A 15,348-nucleotide genomic window follows, 5' to 3' on the forward strand; every position below is an offset into this window, starting at 1 on the left:
ACAAGGCAACACATCTGAACACAGAGCTACTACCACAGCACTGCAGGATCACGCGCGTAGTATTTGTGCAGACTCACATGCTTTCACATACGAAGAGCAAGCATTCGTCTGCCCCATTAGCGGGGGCGGGGAACGATCACTTAAATAAAGTCAAAAGGCGTGTTCTGTACGCGAATCACCTAACAGTGTTTCCCCTCGGAGACAACGCCCCTAGTAATATGTCTACCGATCAGGCGGGGACTTTTACAGCACCCGTTTGCAATACATAATGTATTATTCTTTTTTTCATAATATATATTTAAAAAAAATAGTTGAATAGTTAAAAAAAAATATTCGATATAATATAAAAAATAAAAAGAGGTAAAAATAACAACATTAGTAGAGCTTGAGCGAGGCGGTGAACCGCCGACAGCCGCCTGGGCGTGAAACCTTGGGGACGAGATTTCATGGCGTCAGAGAAGAGGATTATCACAAAACTTAAAGAGGATAAGTGATAGGGAATTGGGGCACTGCAAAGGTCGAGCTCCAAGTTTCCCTTATCCCTCTATCCTAATATTAAATCCTCGACTAAAAATTTGATAGGCTTGCGTTAGGAACACACAAAGGGACAGAGCGACAGATTCACACAACAGGAAGGATACACACCCAATAACACAACTCCACAGTCGAGACGCGAACTGGGCGACCAACTACAAGAAGGTGAGCGAGGTGGAGGTATGTCTGCACAGAGAACAAAGGCTCAACTAAAAACTATGACACAACACTACACTACACACCGAACAAAAGACAGACAGTAACAACCAAGCAGACACAACCACAGCACACCAGCGAGCGACCACCACAGTACAGCACCCCCACACACCACAACAAACAAGCCAAACACATCACAAGCGTACATCCAGGACAACGCTTCTACAATCTTCGCATAAACATCACAATAGACGTATCACGCCACGGGTGGAACGCCAGCCGACGCAGCAGATTGGGCATTGCTATGTGTCCGCGGTGATATTCTCTCTCTTACTTGACACCACCACCCCACTCACATCATAGACCATCCATCGACTTAAGGGACATGTCAATATTTTCTTGTACAGTAGTATAATGACAATGTAAAGATTCTAACCCCTAAAGATCGTCCTAATATCACAATGATTTTTTTGCTCTTTTCTCGTATCACACAAACAACATTACTCCTAACGAGCTCTCACACCTAAAGAAGAAACATTTTTATGATGACAAGACGTTATGAATTCACATTTAGATATGCGGATGACGGAGTTTTCTATACATCGGACTACAACATGGATGTTTAATAAGAACGAGGGACTCATCTAGAGACTCTGCACCGTGCTCTGATGCTGTTGTTTTATGCTTTATGAAACAACAGAGAAACATATTCTTCATGACCAAAATTGGAATTGAAATAAAAAATGAAAGTGAAACTTATGCTCGTCACCCTCTCCTTCCGGTCCACATTAATACAAATGATCCCAATACGTATGATTGTATGAACTATGAAAATATCTTAAAATCAATATAAATGTATTTATTATAAACGTTAGTCTTTAACACCTATCACTGTGTATATCACCATTCAAACATCTTTTAAAAGTTGAACAAACCCCACACAGCTCAGTGAAATGTTGACTTTATTTGATCATTTCAGTAAAAACTAACGTTCATATTTCTCTTTTTGATTATAATACTGATGAACGTTCAAAACAAAGCACTTTGGCAACTTACCACATACGTTTTAAAATGCTTAATAAGCATCGTAACTTTCATGATATAATTTCTCCGTCATAATCGTTTGTGTCCGTGAAAGGCAACTGTTGTGTGACGCAAATGCTGCGGCTACAAGGCATTGTGGGGCAGCATTTTCTCCTCTCCTTTCGGTAAGGGAGGTCCAGTGGTTCCTAAGCTAAAGGAGGTTATAAAGCAAGTTTGAAACCTCGGTTGCGTTCCGATAATCCAAAAATCAGCTCCTAAATTTTAACCCTATCTCCTATTCCTTGACCTCTGAGTGAAACGTCACGGGGTTAAGGGATAGTGGATAGGAGAATTCAAAAGGACTTAGGAGAAGAGACTGCGGTACTTTAGAGAATCCGAATGCACTTTCACTATCTGACGTGTTTATGATGCGCCAGCGGACGTCATTGTGTGCGTCTGCTGCTGTGGTGAAACTATGGAAACTACAGTGTTCTATACAGCGGACTTCAACATGGATGTTTAATAAGAACGAGGGACTACTGCAAACTCATCTAGAGACTCTTCACCGTGCTCTGATGCTGTTGTTTTATGCTTTATGAACGTGGACAACAGAGAAACATATTCTTCATGACCAAAGTTGGAATTGAAATAAAAAAGGAAAATAAAATGTATGCTTGTCACCCTCTCCCTCCGGTCCACATTAATACAAATGATCCCAATACTTATGATTGTATGAAAATATCTTAAAATCAATACAAATGTTAAAATGTTGAAATCATCAAATCAGTGAAATGTTGACTTTACTTGATCATTTCAGTAAAAACTAATGTTCATATTTCTCTTTTTGATTATAATACTGATGAACGTTCAAAACAAAGCACTTTGGCAAGTTACCACATACGTTTTAAATTGCTTAATAAGCACCGTAACTTTCATGATATAATTTCTCCGTCATAATCGGTTTCCGTGAACGGCCGACTGTTGTGTGACGCAAATGCTGCGGCTGCAAGGCATTGTGGGGCAGAATTTTCTCCTCTCCTTTCGGTAAGGGAGGTCCAGTGGTTCCTAAGCTAAAGGAGGTTATAAAGGAAGTTTGAAACCTCCTTTCCTTTCATTTGGAGAATTGGAACGGCACTTAACATGGCTGCCACTGACGTACTTCCGGGTCATTTCACTTGGTTAGGAAGGTTCCTAAGCTAAATGGACTATTGGAACGCAACCCTAGACTCCTGGTACTAGGATGGGTTAAAAGCAGAGAACAAATTTCACTGTGTGTGCTCTGCATGTGTGACCATTAAAAGAGGGTTTCATCACTCCCATTCTATTATTAAAATAATCAATTACCTAAAAGTTAAACAACCCAGATTTTTTCAAGCAAGTTCCTCATAAAATAGCATATAATTCCAAATGATGATACTTTTCATACATATAGTTCTACTAATGTAATATAATTTAGGAATTCCAAGCATCATTAACTGAACTTTTGTATATCCTTTACTAGGAACACATTCATTTAGTATCATAGTTTAATTTTCCAAGAAAAGATTTATGCAGACATGCTGAGTTTGCTGGTTGGTTTCCTTTTTGGTCTTTGCCATTCACAACTGTCTTCAGTTTCACTCCGCAGAACTCAGCTCTCTCAAAACTGGCAAATGATTGTGGTAGCAGTTTCACTTTTTTTATAAAGGCCTATCTGTTTGAAGTAGAAAGAGGTGCTTTGACTTCTCTGGCTCAATATGCACTATATCAGTATTAGTAGGTACTAAAATACTTACATGTGTTGTCAGCTTACATATGTCTTTGTCGTTATTCAAGATTGTATAACCAGGTTTTAACAAGTTAAAAATGTTGTAAACTAAAATGTGTATGTCGGGCAAAATAAATGTAATATTGTAATATACAGCTGGTGGCTTTGGACTTCATGCACTCTATAGGCGTCTTTCTAAAGGCCGACACCCAAACTCCCATTATTACCATTGTTGCATTTTTCCCACTGATGCCATCCAGGTCCAGAAACATGTCCAGGTCACAGCCCAGCTTTCCAAAGCCATTCACTGACGAACCAAATGGCATGATGGTGCATTCTGGGAAAAAAGCAGCTGCAATGTCCTTGAGCAGAGAGCAGACGAGGAAGCGCAGTCGGCAGTTCTCCTCTGTTAGCTGATAAGCTTCTGTCAGGGAGGTTATCTGTTGGTCTATCTGAGAGGAAATAAAATCACAGGCTATGGTTAGAATAATCCTTAATGCATATACATGACTTCCATTCAAATTGATTCACAAATGTATATGTCTTTAAAGTTGAATCACTGGATTATTCCAAACTGTAAATCTGGGAGTGATAACCGAACAACTTACACTTTCTTCTTTGGACAGTCTCTGTATGAGCTCGTTGATGGGAATGCTTGTTTGTGCTTGGCGCTTTTTTCCGGATGACTGGTTCGGTAAATCCACTGCGTCGAGGTTCCTCATTGACAGCAGTCTTGATTTAAAAGGCACCAGGGATTCATGGCTGATGCTAGGGATGGCCGTCCCTTCTAGCAATGAGGCAACACTTTCCTGGTTGGCAAATTCTACCACGGCATACATTCCCTATAGAAGAACACCAATACAAACAATGTCATGTTTCAAATGAAAAATAACAGTAAATTGGTCATGTATGCTGGAAAACAATGTTAATTTATAAGAGGGGATTAGTGATTCACTTACATAGCTTTCATAAAAGAAGTATTTCTGGATATCTCCGTAATTTGCTATATACTTGAGGAACTTTTGCTCATTGGTTCTTGAGTGGCAGCTGATGAGGACAGATTTCTCTGCCTGTTCTTGTCTCTCTGCCTGGACAGCATACAAAGATTTGAATCCATTCTTTTCTTCTTAAAAATAGAGAAACAGAATATTCAACAATGAAGCCACAACAATCATTTTCAGTTGTCTTAATTATTGTCATTGTTGTCAGAAGGACTTTGCAGCATTATCTGGTAAATACTTGCACTTTTTTGTCTAAGTGTGGACTTCAATGGCAACAGATCGCAGCGCCAAACTTAATTTTAAAAAATGACAATTGTACAGTATGTGGTATTTGAATATTTAAGGAAGCCACAAATCACACATCAGGTCTTGTTACATATTGAAAAAAACTCTTCAATTCGGCATATAAATCATCCACAAAGCAGCATCTATAATATGGTCGTATATGAAATGAAAGCTAGAATCACCTGACAGAGAGGTGACTTTACTTCACTAAGACACTTTGGTGGACAAACGACATCCCGAATTCAGCCGAGACCCTAATGATTCCATCAGTTGTTCATTTCAATTAAAACAATTACGAGTTTGAGACCATAGCAAAGACAACTTAAAAAATACAAATGTCTAAATGAAGTCACTACACGGGAGACAGGGCTTTCACGTAGGCTAACTTGGTTTGTTTGACAGCCTGTGTTAATAATTCGTGTTTCACCTTGCACAGCAACAACGTTTGTTCCAATATTCCTGTGAAGAAATGTATCGACCTTCTGTAGGCACTTCGCCAGGCTGCCTCTTCCTATCGTATGTAACCTGCACACCGTGAAGGAGGACGCCATTGCTGATCCAAAAGAAGGGGAAATGCGCATGCGCATGGTTTTGTCTACGGCAACAGAGAGGTACCAAAATCGCACACATTGTGACGTTTAAAATATGTCTGAGTAATACATGTATTTTTGATTTGTCATAATTACACTGTAGTAAGCTATATCATTTTATATTAATACATTTAATTTGTTTTAATGAAGTTATGACTAATGCATTTAATCGTTCGAGTGTTATATTGCTGTTAGGATGTATTCAAAGTTTTACATAAAGCAACAAAAGATTTTTTCCCACAGGAAAACACCCAACATTTCTGTAGAAGGTGATGCCCTGTTTCAGCATTCAAGCCACATGAAATTTGTTTTTCGTATGAGAAAACAAAAGAAAGGGAAAACGAAACCTACAGAGAGTAATGCTCTGGCAAATGACATTCAGCGAATACCTCCTCCCAGCGCCCTCCTACGCACCGGACGACTGCTGTTCCTCTGTTTACTTCCTTCTTAACACCGTCCGTCCCCTTCCAGTCAGTCAGACGCTCGAGACGATGAAGAGAGGAGCGGCACTTAAAGCTTCCGTTTCAAAGATTATTACGGTAAGTTTTCCATATCTCTGGCGTTATCAATAACAAGTGGTTTGGTTACCAAATAGCAGCTAACTTTACAGATTGGCTGTAATATACAACATAAATACGATACTTTTCTTTAGGCAGATATCCTGACTACATTTTTTCATTACGTCACATATAAGTAACTTCGTCGCTTGGGCTATTTCTTTAAATTTGAGCTTTTATAGAAATGGAATGACTCTCAACAAATATTTTGCAGATAAAATGTGTGTGATTTGCATGTAGAATGAGTTGGGTTCTTATTCACAGCTTAACAATTATTCATGTTTTTCTGTTTGACACAACATTTTCTTAGCAGCCTGTGTTATATAGATATAAAATAAGTTGCCAGTTTGGCTGGGGGGGGCTTCCCATCTGTAGCCTACTGTGAAACTCCCTTCACAGCCTAGTTAGCCCCTCCCCACTGTGATCCTCCTGCCAGCTGACCTCCTGATGTTTCATTTTTAGGGTGAGCAGCACAAGTCAAGCATCAAGATGGATTATAAATATGACAATGGATTAGAATTGTTGTTGGCTCACATGAATTTAGAAGACATCATCAACGCTGCAGAGACTCTTTATCAGCTTGAAGAAGACGGGGAGGAAGGAGGCTTGTCGTTGGAAGAGGAAAGTCTCTCCCAGGAGGAGATGGACGAAAATGAGGAGACGGGGGTCTCGGGGAGTCAGCAGAAGGACTATGATGATGGGGTTGGTGGTGTTCGGTACGGGACAGTGACAGACCTCTTGTCTTTTGTCAACCTGCTGTCCAACATGCAGACAGCAGCCATGCAGCATCTACCTGCGGAGATTGGAGTCCTACTGAACAAGGTAAGAAGACTTATTTTGTCTTTTGACTGTGCTTATTTGATAACAACAATGAGCATTTGTGTGCATGGACATTCTATAACTGTTCCTTAATTGACCTTGCAGAAGGACATGGCTGTTAAAAAAGGCCGCTACCAGATCAACATAGACGTGCTCCTCTTTCCATGGAAGCTGACCTACAAGAATCATGGCACTAGCCTTGTGCCTAAGGGATCATTTGGGAAAGTCCACTTGGCTCAGGACACCAACACCAGGAAGAGAATGGCTTGCAAACTGGTGAGGCCTGCTGCGCAACAGCTGGAATTCAGCCTGCCCTGACTTCTCGAAAGTCTTACAATAGTTGCCAAATATTTCTTTTGCCAAGTCATCTCTGCTTACCAAGCATCTACCCCTGTGTTTGTACAAAGAATGTTAATGTCAGTATGACATTTGCTTATTTTCCCTTGAAGTAAAAGAGGAACATAGCTAGTAAAAGAAGAACCATTTTTTTTGTAACAAACTAAACTTACAAAATGGACCAAGATTAATGCAAGAATGGAAATTGAACAGATTCCACTGCTTCTCAGGATATTTTTGTCATATTCATAATGAAAGAGATAAATCAGCATGCTGTGATGTAACTCCTAATTTCCCAGCAGAGCTTTCAAAAGACATTCCACTCTTTTACAATCTTTCTGACCCTGCATTATTAACCTGAGGGGGTGAACAGCGTGTTTACATGGAAAATATTGACATATAAGAAAGGAGTTGTGTCATACAGTCTGGTGTTATCATGAGGATGCTATGTGGACACAGTGTGTTGTACACCTTGTTAAACACACAGTGACAGCTTACTGGCAGCAGTTATTATGTTTGGTGTCTGAGTTACAATAGATTTCCTGCATGTTAGAAGACAGACCTGTTATGATGCATTACATATTTACATTATTATCTTCACAGATCCCTATGGAGCACTTCAAAGCAGCCGATGTGGAGTTCCAGGCCAGGTTTCGCCACGAGAACATTGCTGAGCTCTACGGCGCTGTGCTCTGGGACCAAAGTGTCCACCTGTTCATGGAGGCCGGAGAGGGGGGCTCGGTCCTGGAAAAACTTGACAGCTGTGGGCCCATGAGGGAGTTTGAGATCATCTGGGTGACCAAGCAAGTCCTGCGGGGCCTGGAGTACCTGCACTCACACAACGTCATCCACCACGACATCAAACGTAAGAGCAAAAAACGTGTTTTTCACTTATCGGGTGTTATTGAGTTGCAGTAAGCTTGTGCACATCATTCTGCAAATAATGTAATGTCAGTTTTTACGCACCCTACGTCAAAGTCAAGCCACAGACGGATACATTTCTTGTGAATAATACTAGAGGAACAGAAGTGCAAAACCACACATATCCGACACAGACATTCTTCCACACTATAATAGACATAGTATTTAGTATATTTATATATATTTATATTTAGTATATTTTAGTATAGAGTTTCCTACTCATAGAATTTGACTGACACATTTTGAGGAAGTGTAGCCATGTCACACTGTCTGGTAGCTAATGATCTAGATTACAAAAAACATTCTAATATCAGTGGGTGGGGCTCAGCAGAGGTAGGATGTGAGGTAGTTTCACGTTAGTTGAATTACATGGCGCTGCAGGGATCAAAGCATTCTCCAGAGCTGGCTGTCAACCTCATAGTTGGGAAATTCCAGCCTGCTTCTAATGCTTGCTCAGTGTTAAATGTAGGGTCCAGAGAGGCAAGTGACTCATGACAACGACCAGACTAGCCCTCTGCCTAGCTGCGGTTTTTAGTGCTTCCTGCCTGAGATTAAAATATGTAATTATACCTTAGAGATGTCTAATGATGATACTTTTCATCAAAGACTTTGCTAAACACACGTTCCATGCTTGACTTCACTGGTCTTTTCCCAGTTAAATTCCCTGTAAGTGCCTAATTATTATCTCATATGCCAACCTGCACAGCAAAGCATAAACAATGAAAATGCTGTGTCTCATTTCTATTATTTTGTCTGTTTTATTCAGCCAGTAACATTGTCCTGATGTCAGACAAGGCAGTGTTGGTGGACTTTGGCTTGACGGTGCAAATGACAGAGGATATATACATTCCCAGAGACCTGAGAGGAACTGAGGTAAGAACTTAAGTCCTAAAGGCTGCAACTGTAAGCCCATACTAATTACTTCAAGCCATAATGTATTTTGTTCTTTGCAAATGCTTGGTCCAATCATTACTTCTATTTCTATCTAACCCTTAGTGTGGGTTTTTACTGGAAAAGGCAGCGCTCTTTTTGACTCTCAGTCTTCATACTTGTGTCTGTCTTTTTCAAAATGATTGAAAGCAAATGATAGGCAAGTTGTTGCAGAGCAGTCAGCGCACTCATCGACCTCACTGATGTTAATAATAGTCTGCTCATGCCGAGGGTTCTCATTACAGATGTAATCAGCACTTTGGACATTTTAAGATTAATCCAAGAGATTGCTCACATGCTTTTTCTCACTTCATGTATTTTCCTGGCTTTCCCATGTTTTGACCTGTGTGTGTGTTTGTCTATATGGGTGTTTGCACATGCACCCTAGGCCTCTCAAGGCTTGGCTTGTGGAAAGTCTCAGGGCAGACACCCAGCAGTAATAATAAGAGACAGAGCTACCAAACAACACTGGGCTGCTCAGGCTTACTTTAACATGGGAAAGCAGGCTGGAATTTCCAGAGATGAACTGTGATAGTGTGTTTACTTTTCACTCTCCAAAGGCCAACACGCTTCTGCACTGCCATTAGCTGGTCACACACAGCGTGGGTCTAAAGGTTATCTTGTTTGTTTTTTTAAAGAAAAAAACATTTGACTGCAATAGGTAGTTTCCTGTTTTGTTTAGCACTGATACATAGTCCCTACAGAGGGTTCCCTATGCTGTACATATTGTAAAGCCCCCTTAAGCCTATGTGTCATTTGTGGTATTAGGCCATAAATAAAACGTGATTGATTTTTTTTAATTTGAATTGGAAACCAATAAAAGAGAAAATACCGTCATACCTTTTCTCACTGTTATCCTCTGCAGTGGTATTAAATCTAATAAATGTTATGTCATATTTTTTAGATGTATATGAGTCCAGAAGTGGTTCTATGTCGAGGACATAACACCAAGACAGACATCTACAGCTTGGGCACCACCATCATTCACATGCAGACTGGCAGCCCTCCATGGGTCTTGAGATACCCTCGCACCGCCTACCCATCCTACCTCTACATTGTAAGTACTGCACATTTTTTAAAAGCCACACTTGGATCAGGGTGTTGCTATTGGATGACGGCCAAAACATCACAAACATTTATTGTTTTCAGAGGTTAAAGCTATTTGACTTAAGTGATCTCTAGCGCCACCAATTTGGATGGTTGATCTTTTTGTTTAATAGTAAACAACAGCTAGATTTTTAGAAAGCTTGGTAAAGCCTATGCCTGTGTGATAAAACAATAGTTAAATGTATTATGATATACACGTCGTTTGCAAAAACGTTCAGTAGTTTAGACTGATTGAACTAGCTGGTTAGCATGCTAATTTCAGTTCATATGCTACTATTGCCCAGCCCTAGTGCAGCCAGTTATAGTGCCTGAACTATTACAACTATGACAGTAATTTGAGGAAAAAGTTTATATCTTTCGAAGATTCAACCGTATAATCACAGAACTACAAAGTTTTTTATGACAACAAATCAAGTTGTGGAGCTCAGCTTGGATCCGTCAGAGAGTTTGGGTTTTAGCAATAAGCCTGACACCTACTCAAAGCCAGTAAAATAGCTATCAAACCGCATCACACTTACATGCTTTACTGTCTATCTTGAATCTTGCAACATTTGAAAAAGTGACGCTCTTTTCCGTGACCTTGTTCAGACCTTCCACAGCCTAGATTTTTAAAAAGATAAGAAAGGCTTAATGTGACTAGTTGCAGTGTGTGACTTTTCGCCCATTTAGTTAGTCACTACTTCTGTTTCTTTTAAAGGTTTTCCATTACATGGGTTCTTTGCTTTAAAGAAGTCCCATTTCTGTTTTTGAAATGATTATCAGCTCTTTTGATTTTCTCACTTCCCTTATGAAACTACTGTCATGGAGAAGTAATGTTACGTGGTACAGTTGCTGCTACAGTCTGAGATGTCCTTCTTATCGTTGTTCCTTTTTACTACAACTAAATGTGTTTTACAAGTTGCTACTCACAATGTCAAGAAAATAGGTGGCAGCTGCTGGAGGAATTATGTGGCCCTTGGCAGTGTTCTAATGCCGTTTTTGCATATCTCTTTGAACAGATCCACAAGCAAGCCCCGCCTATGGAGGACATAGCGGAGGACTGCAGCCTGGCCATGCGATCCTTTCTTGAGCGGGCCCTGGAAAGGAACCCTGCTCTGCGCAGCTCTGCGTCAGAGCTTCTGAAAGACGAGGCCATCAACCCCCCCAGAGAGGATCAGCCTCGCTGCTGGAGCCTTGACTCAGCCATGGAGGAGGCCAACCACACCATGCTACGCCAGCAGTGCCAGCACCATGACACCACACAGGGTAAGCACCTACATGTTGAGGTTAATTTGGTCGCAGTACTAAGATACTTGCCATATTGAAACATGTACTCTTTTCACTTTTCTGCAGATTCTTCTCTTTACTCCGAGGACTCTGGCCACACGAGGAGGAAGGGCTCCTTGTACATTGACCTAGGGGCCTTGTCGGGTTACAGTAAACTGGTGACCGGGCCCCCTACTGCGGAATATGGCTAGCCCCGGACCACAGCCTGCCAATTATGTGGCTGAACTTTAGTCAAAGGCAATTGATGATTTAACCTTTTTATACATATTGCTCTGCTGTTATATATCCGAGAGCTCAAGGCGACATAGGTCAGGGATGAACTGCACTTATTTACAAGTCTGAGGATTAATGGAATGAGCTCAACCTTGATGCTGAAATGGGCTGATGTGAGTCAACTGCACTGCAGGACAGTGGTTGGAAGAGATGTACTGTGTATCATTGAGCATTAACTGTCAGCTATTGGTATAATTCCCAGAGCTCTCTGCTTCTTTCTGGTGGATGCTATGTTCTTTTCTTGTGAAAATATGAGTTATAGTCTTTAAAAAAAAAGATGAATTACTAAACATATGTAAGGTATTTCGTTAAAGTATGTGTGCACTATGCAAACATATCTATGTAGTTCTTTATGAACTCCCTCTTGTTAATTCCTGTGGAATATTAATAGCATCGTAAGTGACACTTCTGTGGAATGCATGTGATTTCCTATTTGTGTTTTGTACATCCTTTGAGATGAGGTCTGATGTTCTTCTCACCAATAAAATGTGTTACTTTTAGTTTTTAGTATTAAGAATATAAAGTTTGAACTTGTTTCATGATGCAATACGTTAAATAAAAATGAAAATCCAATTGTGTCTGTGATATCTCAGTTATATCTTGAGTATAACATATTACAACCTTTTGTTTTGAATCTTATTTACTGTTTAGTGTTTTGTGTTAGTTCAGCTGTTGTTTGTAACACAGTAGACAGTCAACAGATGGCCCTGAGGCTCCAAAAGTGGCAGACTTGCTGTTAATTACGATATGTTCCCATTCTCTTTGGTTGGGCTTTTCTATTGTTTGGTTGCTACAGGACAGTTGAAGTCCAAGAAGGTGATAAAGTAGTTAATACTACACTGCCATCCAAAATAAAAGTTGCACACTAATATTTATTTGGACCGCCTTTAGCTTTGAGGAAGGCACGCAGTTGCTGTGGCATTGTTTCGATAACCTGCTGCAATGTCACAACATGCATTTCTAGGCAAAGTTGCATTCATTTTACGCCAAGATCTTGTATTGATTATGGGAGAGTCGCACTGCTGCGCAAAGTCTTCTCCAGCACATTCCAAAGATTCTCAATGGGGCTGAGGTCTGGACTCTGTGGTGGCCAATCCATGTGTGAAAAAGATGTCTCCCTAAACCAGTCATTCACAATGTGAGCCAAATTAATCCTGGCATTGTCATCTTGGAATATGTCCGTGCCATCAGGGAAGAACAACTCCATTGATGGAAAGACCTGGTCATTCAGTATATTCAGGTAGTCAGCTGACCTCATTCTTTGGGAACATAACCTGACCAACTGCAGAAACCCCAGATCATACCACTGCCCCCACAGGCTTGCACGGTAGGCACTAGGCATGTTGGGTGCATCACTTCATCCGCCTCTATTCTTACCCTGATGCGCCCATCACTCTGGAACAGGGTAAATCAAGATTCATTGATTTGGTTTTAATAATGCGTTGGACGGTTCTTAAACTTTTAGTAGTTTCAGTAATCTCCTTGTTTTCTTTGCTTGATGCAGGCCTATCATTTGAACCTTCTGAAACTGATTAACATCATTTCCACGACCAAAGGATATGTCTTCCGAGTTCCGACATGATTGTTTAAAGAAATTAGAAGCTACTCACCGCATCACCTAGGGTAAAATAACTTCTTGCCAGCTGAAACATATTAAACATTGCAGTAATTATCCAATGGAAGCCTCTTACAGATTTGCTTTTCCTTTCTTTTGGACGGGCATTGCATTATCCAATATAATACAAAAAGTGGACAACTGCTAATGTTCCATCTACTTGTTTATAGTATGTCATCAAAAGAGCATTTAAATGGTAAAGAAATCACAAATTTCTCAAAAACATTACTTTTTTATTGTTGTCAGTTAGTGTATGGGCAGTATCTACTACTGATATGCATCAGAGGAACCCAAGTTCCTACATCAGGCCTGCTCTTTCTCTTTTAAATGTCACATGTGAGTGAGCATCAATCTCTCATGTGGAGTTGCCTGCTTCAAAGCCTGATCTGAAAGTGGCAGTATAGGATATGTACTGGTTCCCCAATGAATGGGAAAGACAAATACTACCATCTGCTGGTAACATTAGATATAACTTACTGAGTGAACCCACTTTTAATCCATTGTGTTGCTGCTGAGGGGATACATTTTTGTACATTTTGTATAAATTGATAGCTTTTAACGAGTCTCCAATATCAACTGTAGAGGTTACTGTTTTTCAAATCTTGATTGAAAAGAAACTGTCAACATGTAATGGACAATGTCATGCTGCCGTAAATCTGTAGGTAAGCACAGCCTAATGACTTCATAAAAGTGTTTGAGACACATTTTAAGTTAAAGATGTTACACAAATTATAGTAGGCCTATACATAAATACAAATGTTACTGAACAGTCTACACAAGCCAAGTGCCTTGAAAACATATTGTAAACGGTGTAAAAATGTGTGACAAAGTCAATATTATTACATTCGTAAAAAAAAAATTTGATTAACTGTTTTTAAATAATTGCAAGACAAATCCACTTGATGACCATGATGATGCACTTCAAAAGCACAACAAACCCAGTGGTTTGCAGATACAACAACACACCATTCAAACATAATGCAAAAGGCTAGCAGGCTAGGCGTACATGCTCAGCAGCAGTGACGTGCGGTGAGGTTCATGGCTATTGAGGCACTGACTCTTTCAGAGTCAGATTTACAAATATTATATTTTGACCTTAATCAAAATATTCGGTTATTTTCAAAAGCTTTTTTAGTCTGATGCTTCAATTCATTTTAAACCGACCGTTCAACAAAAGGATACCCAAAATCAAAATATTGGATTGTTCTTTCTTTGTAAGATCCCATTTTCATTAAAATTGCGGTCTTACCTTGACTTGAAGATTAAGTCCATGCTCTCCTTCTGGACAACAATCTCTATTAGTTTTTTGTAAAAGTCCTCCTTATCTTCCTGTAGTTTCAAAAGTCTAGTTTGTTGTTTGTGTCTACCGTCTCTGCGTAGAATAACAGTAGCAACAAGAACCTGTAGGCTCACGTGCGCCCCCTTCAGTGCGGCAGAGGTTATGGCTGCCTCTCCTGCTGCTTTTTTCATTGCCGTTATATGATGAGACCAGCGAGCCTAAATATCATATATACATTAAATAAGTTATTTAGAGACTATGGATGGCGAGGATACATTTAATAAAGGGATCTACAAACATTACATTGGTGACCTACAGTGAGAAGGTAACAGGCATGCGCTTAGGGCCCGCTTTCCAGCCAGTTTCTGTGGGTTGACACATTCTGAGGTGAGGCAGAGCTCATCTGTGCCTCACCTCACCCCACAGTAACTGGCTTGAGCGCGCTCACAAAATAAGTGCCCGCGCTAAATTAGTGCCCGTGGTCCAGCAAGTTACTGTAACTTGCTGGACCACGGGCACTAATTTAGCGCGGGCACTTATTTTGTGAGCGCGCTCAAGCCAGTTACTGTGGGGTGAGGTGAGGCACAGATGAGCTNCTTTAGGAATTCAAACTATAACATATAATAAGTACCCTGTATCAAAATTGATGCAAAACAAGTGACATTTGACCTTTTTCAATCAATCAATCAATCAATCAATCAATCAATCAATGTTTATTTATATAGCCCAATATCACAAATGTTACATTTGTCTCAGTGGACTTCACAGTTTGTACAGAATATCAGTATGACAATACGACACCCTCTGTCCTTAGACCCTCACATCGTACAAGGAAAAACTTCCGGAGAAAACCCACAGTTCAAGCTGGTATTATGAGATGTAAAATCAGGCCCTTTCAATGCCCTTTAA

At 40.2% G+C, this 15,348-nt stretch overlaps 2 protein-coding genes across 3 annotated transcripts in view; one reads left to right on the forward strand and one right to left on the reverse strand.

Annotated features, from left to right (window-relative positions):
* Window positions 1–5,334, reverse strand: part of mtpap (mitochondrial poly(A) polymerase) — a 21,041-nt gene extending 15,707 nt beyond the window's left edge. The window contains exons 1-4 of one of the 2 annotated variants that reach the window (XM_010780965.1): window positions 5,174–5,334; window positions 4,420–4,583; window positions 4,069–4,302; window positions 3,688–3,912 (exon numbers count right to left, since the gene is read on the reverse strand). In XM_010780965.1, coding sequence (XP_010779267.1) covers window positions 3,688–3,912; window positions 4,069–4,302; window positions 4,420–4,583; window positions 5,174–5,333 — 783 coding nt within the window. In that variant the 5' untranslated portion in view covers window position 5,334. Of the gene's footprint in view, window positions 1–3,687; window positions 3,913–4,068; window positions 4,303–4,419; window positions 4,587–5,173 lie in introns of both variants that reach the window. The other variant, XM_010780955.1, reaches the window with a different exon arrangement.
* A 403-nt stretch (window positions 5,335–5,737) lies between these two features.
* Window positions 5,738–12,045, forward strand: map3k8 (mitogen-activated protein kinase kinase kinase 8). The gene is made up of 8 exons (XM_010780942.1): window positions 5,738–5,875; window positions 6,356–6,715; window positions 6,818–6,988; window positions 7,652–7,913; window positions 8,736–8,842; window positions 9,804–9,956; window positions 11,005–11,251; window positions 11,339–12,045. The coding sequence occupies exons 1-8, from the start codon at window positions 5,828–5,830 to the stop codon at window positions 11,461–11,463; spliced, it is 1,473 nt and encodes a 490-aa protein (XP_010779244.1). The 5' UTR covers window positions 5,738–5,827; the 3' UTR covers window positions 11,464–12,045.
* Window positions 12,046–15,348: the final 3,303 nt, after the last annotated feature.

Source organism: Notothenia coriiceps, unplaced genomic scaffold, assembly GCF_000735185.1.
Source record: "Notothenia coriiceps isolate Sejong01 unplaced genomic scaffold, NC01 NC01_scaffold00000491, whole genome shotgun sequence".
NCBI classification, from domain to species: domain Eukaryota; kingdom Metazoa; phylum Chordata; class Actinopteri; order Perciformes; family Nototheniidae; genus Notothenia; species Notothenia coriiceps.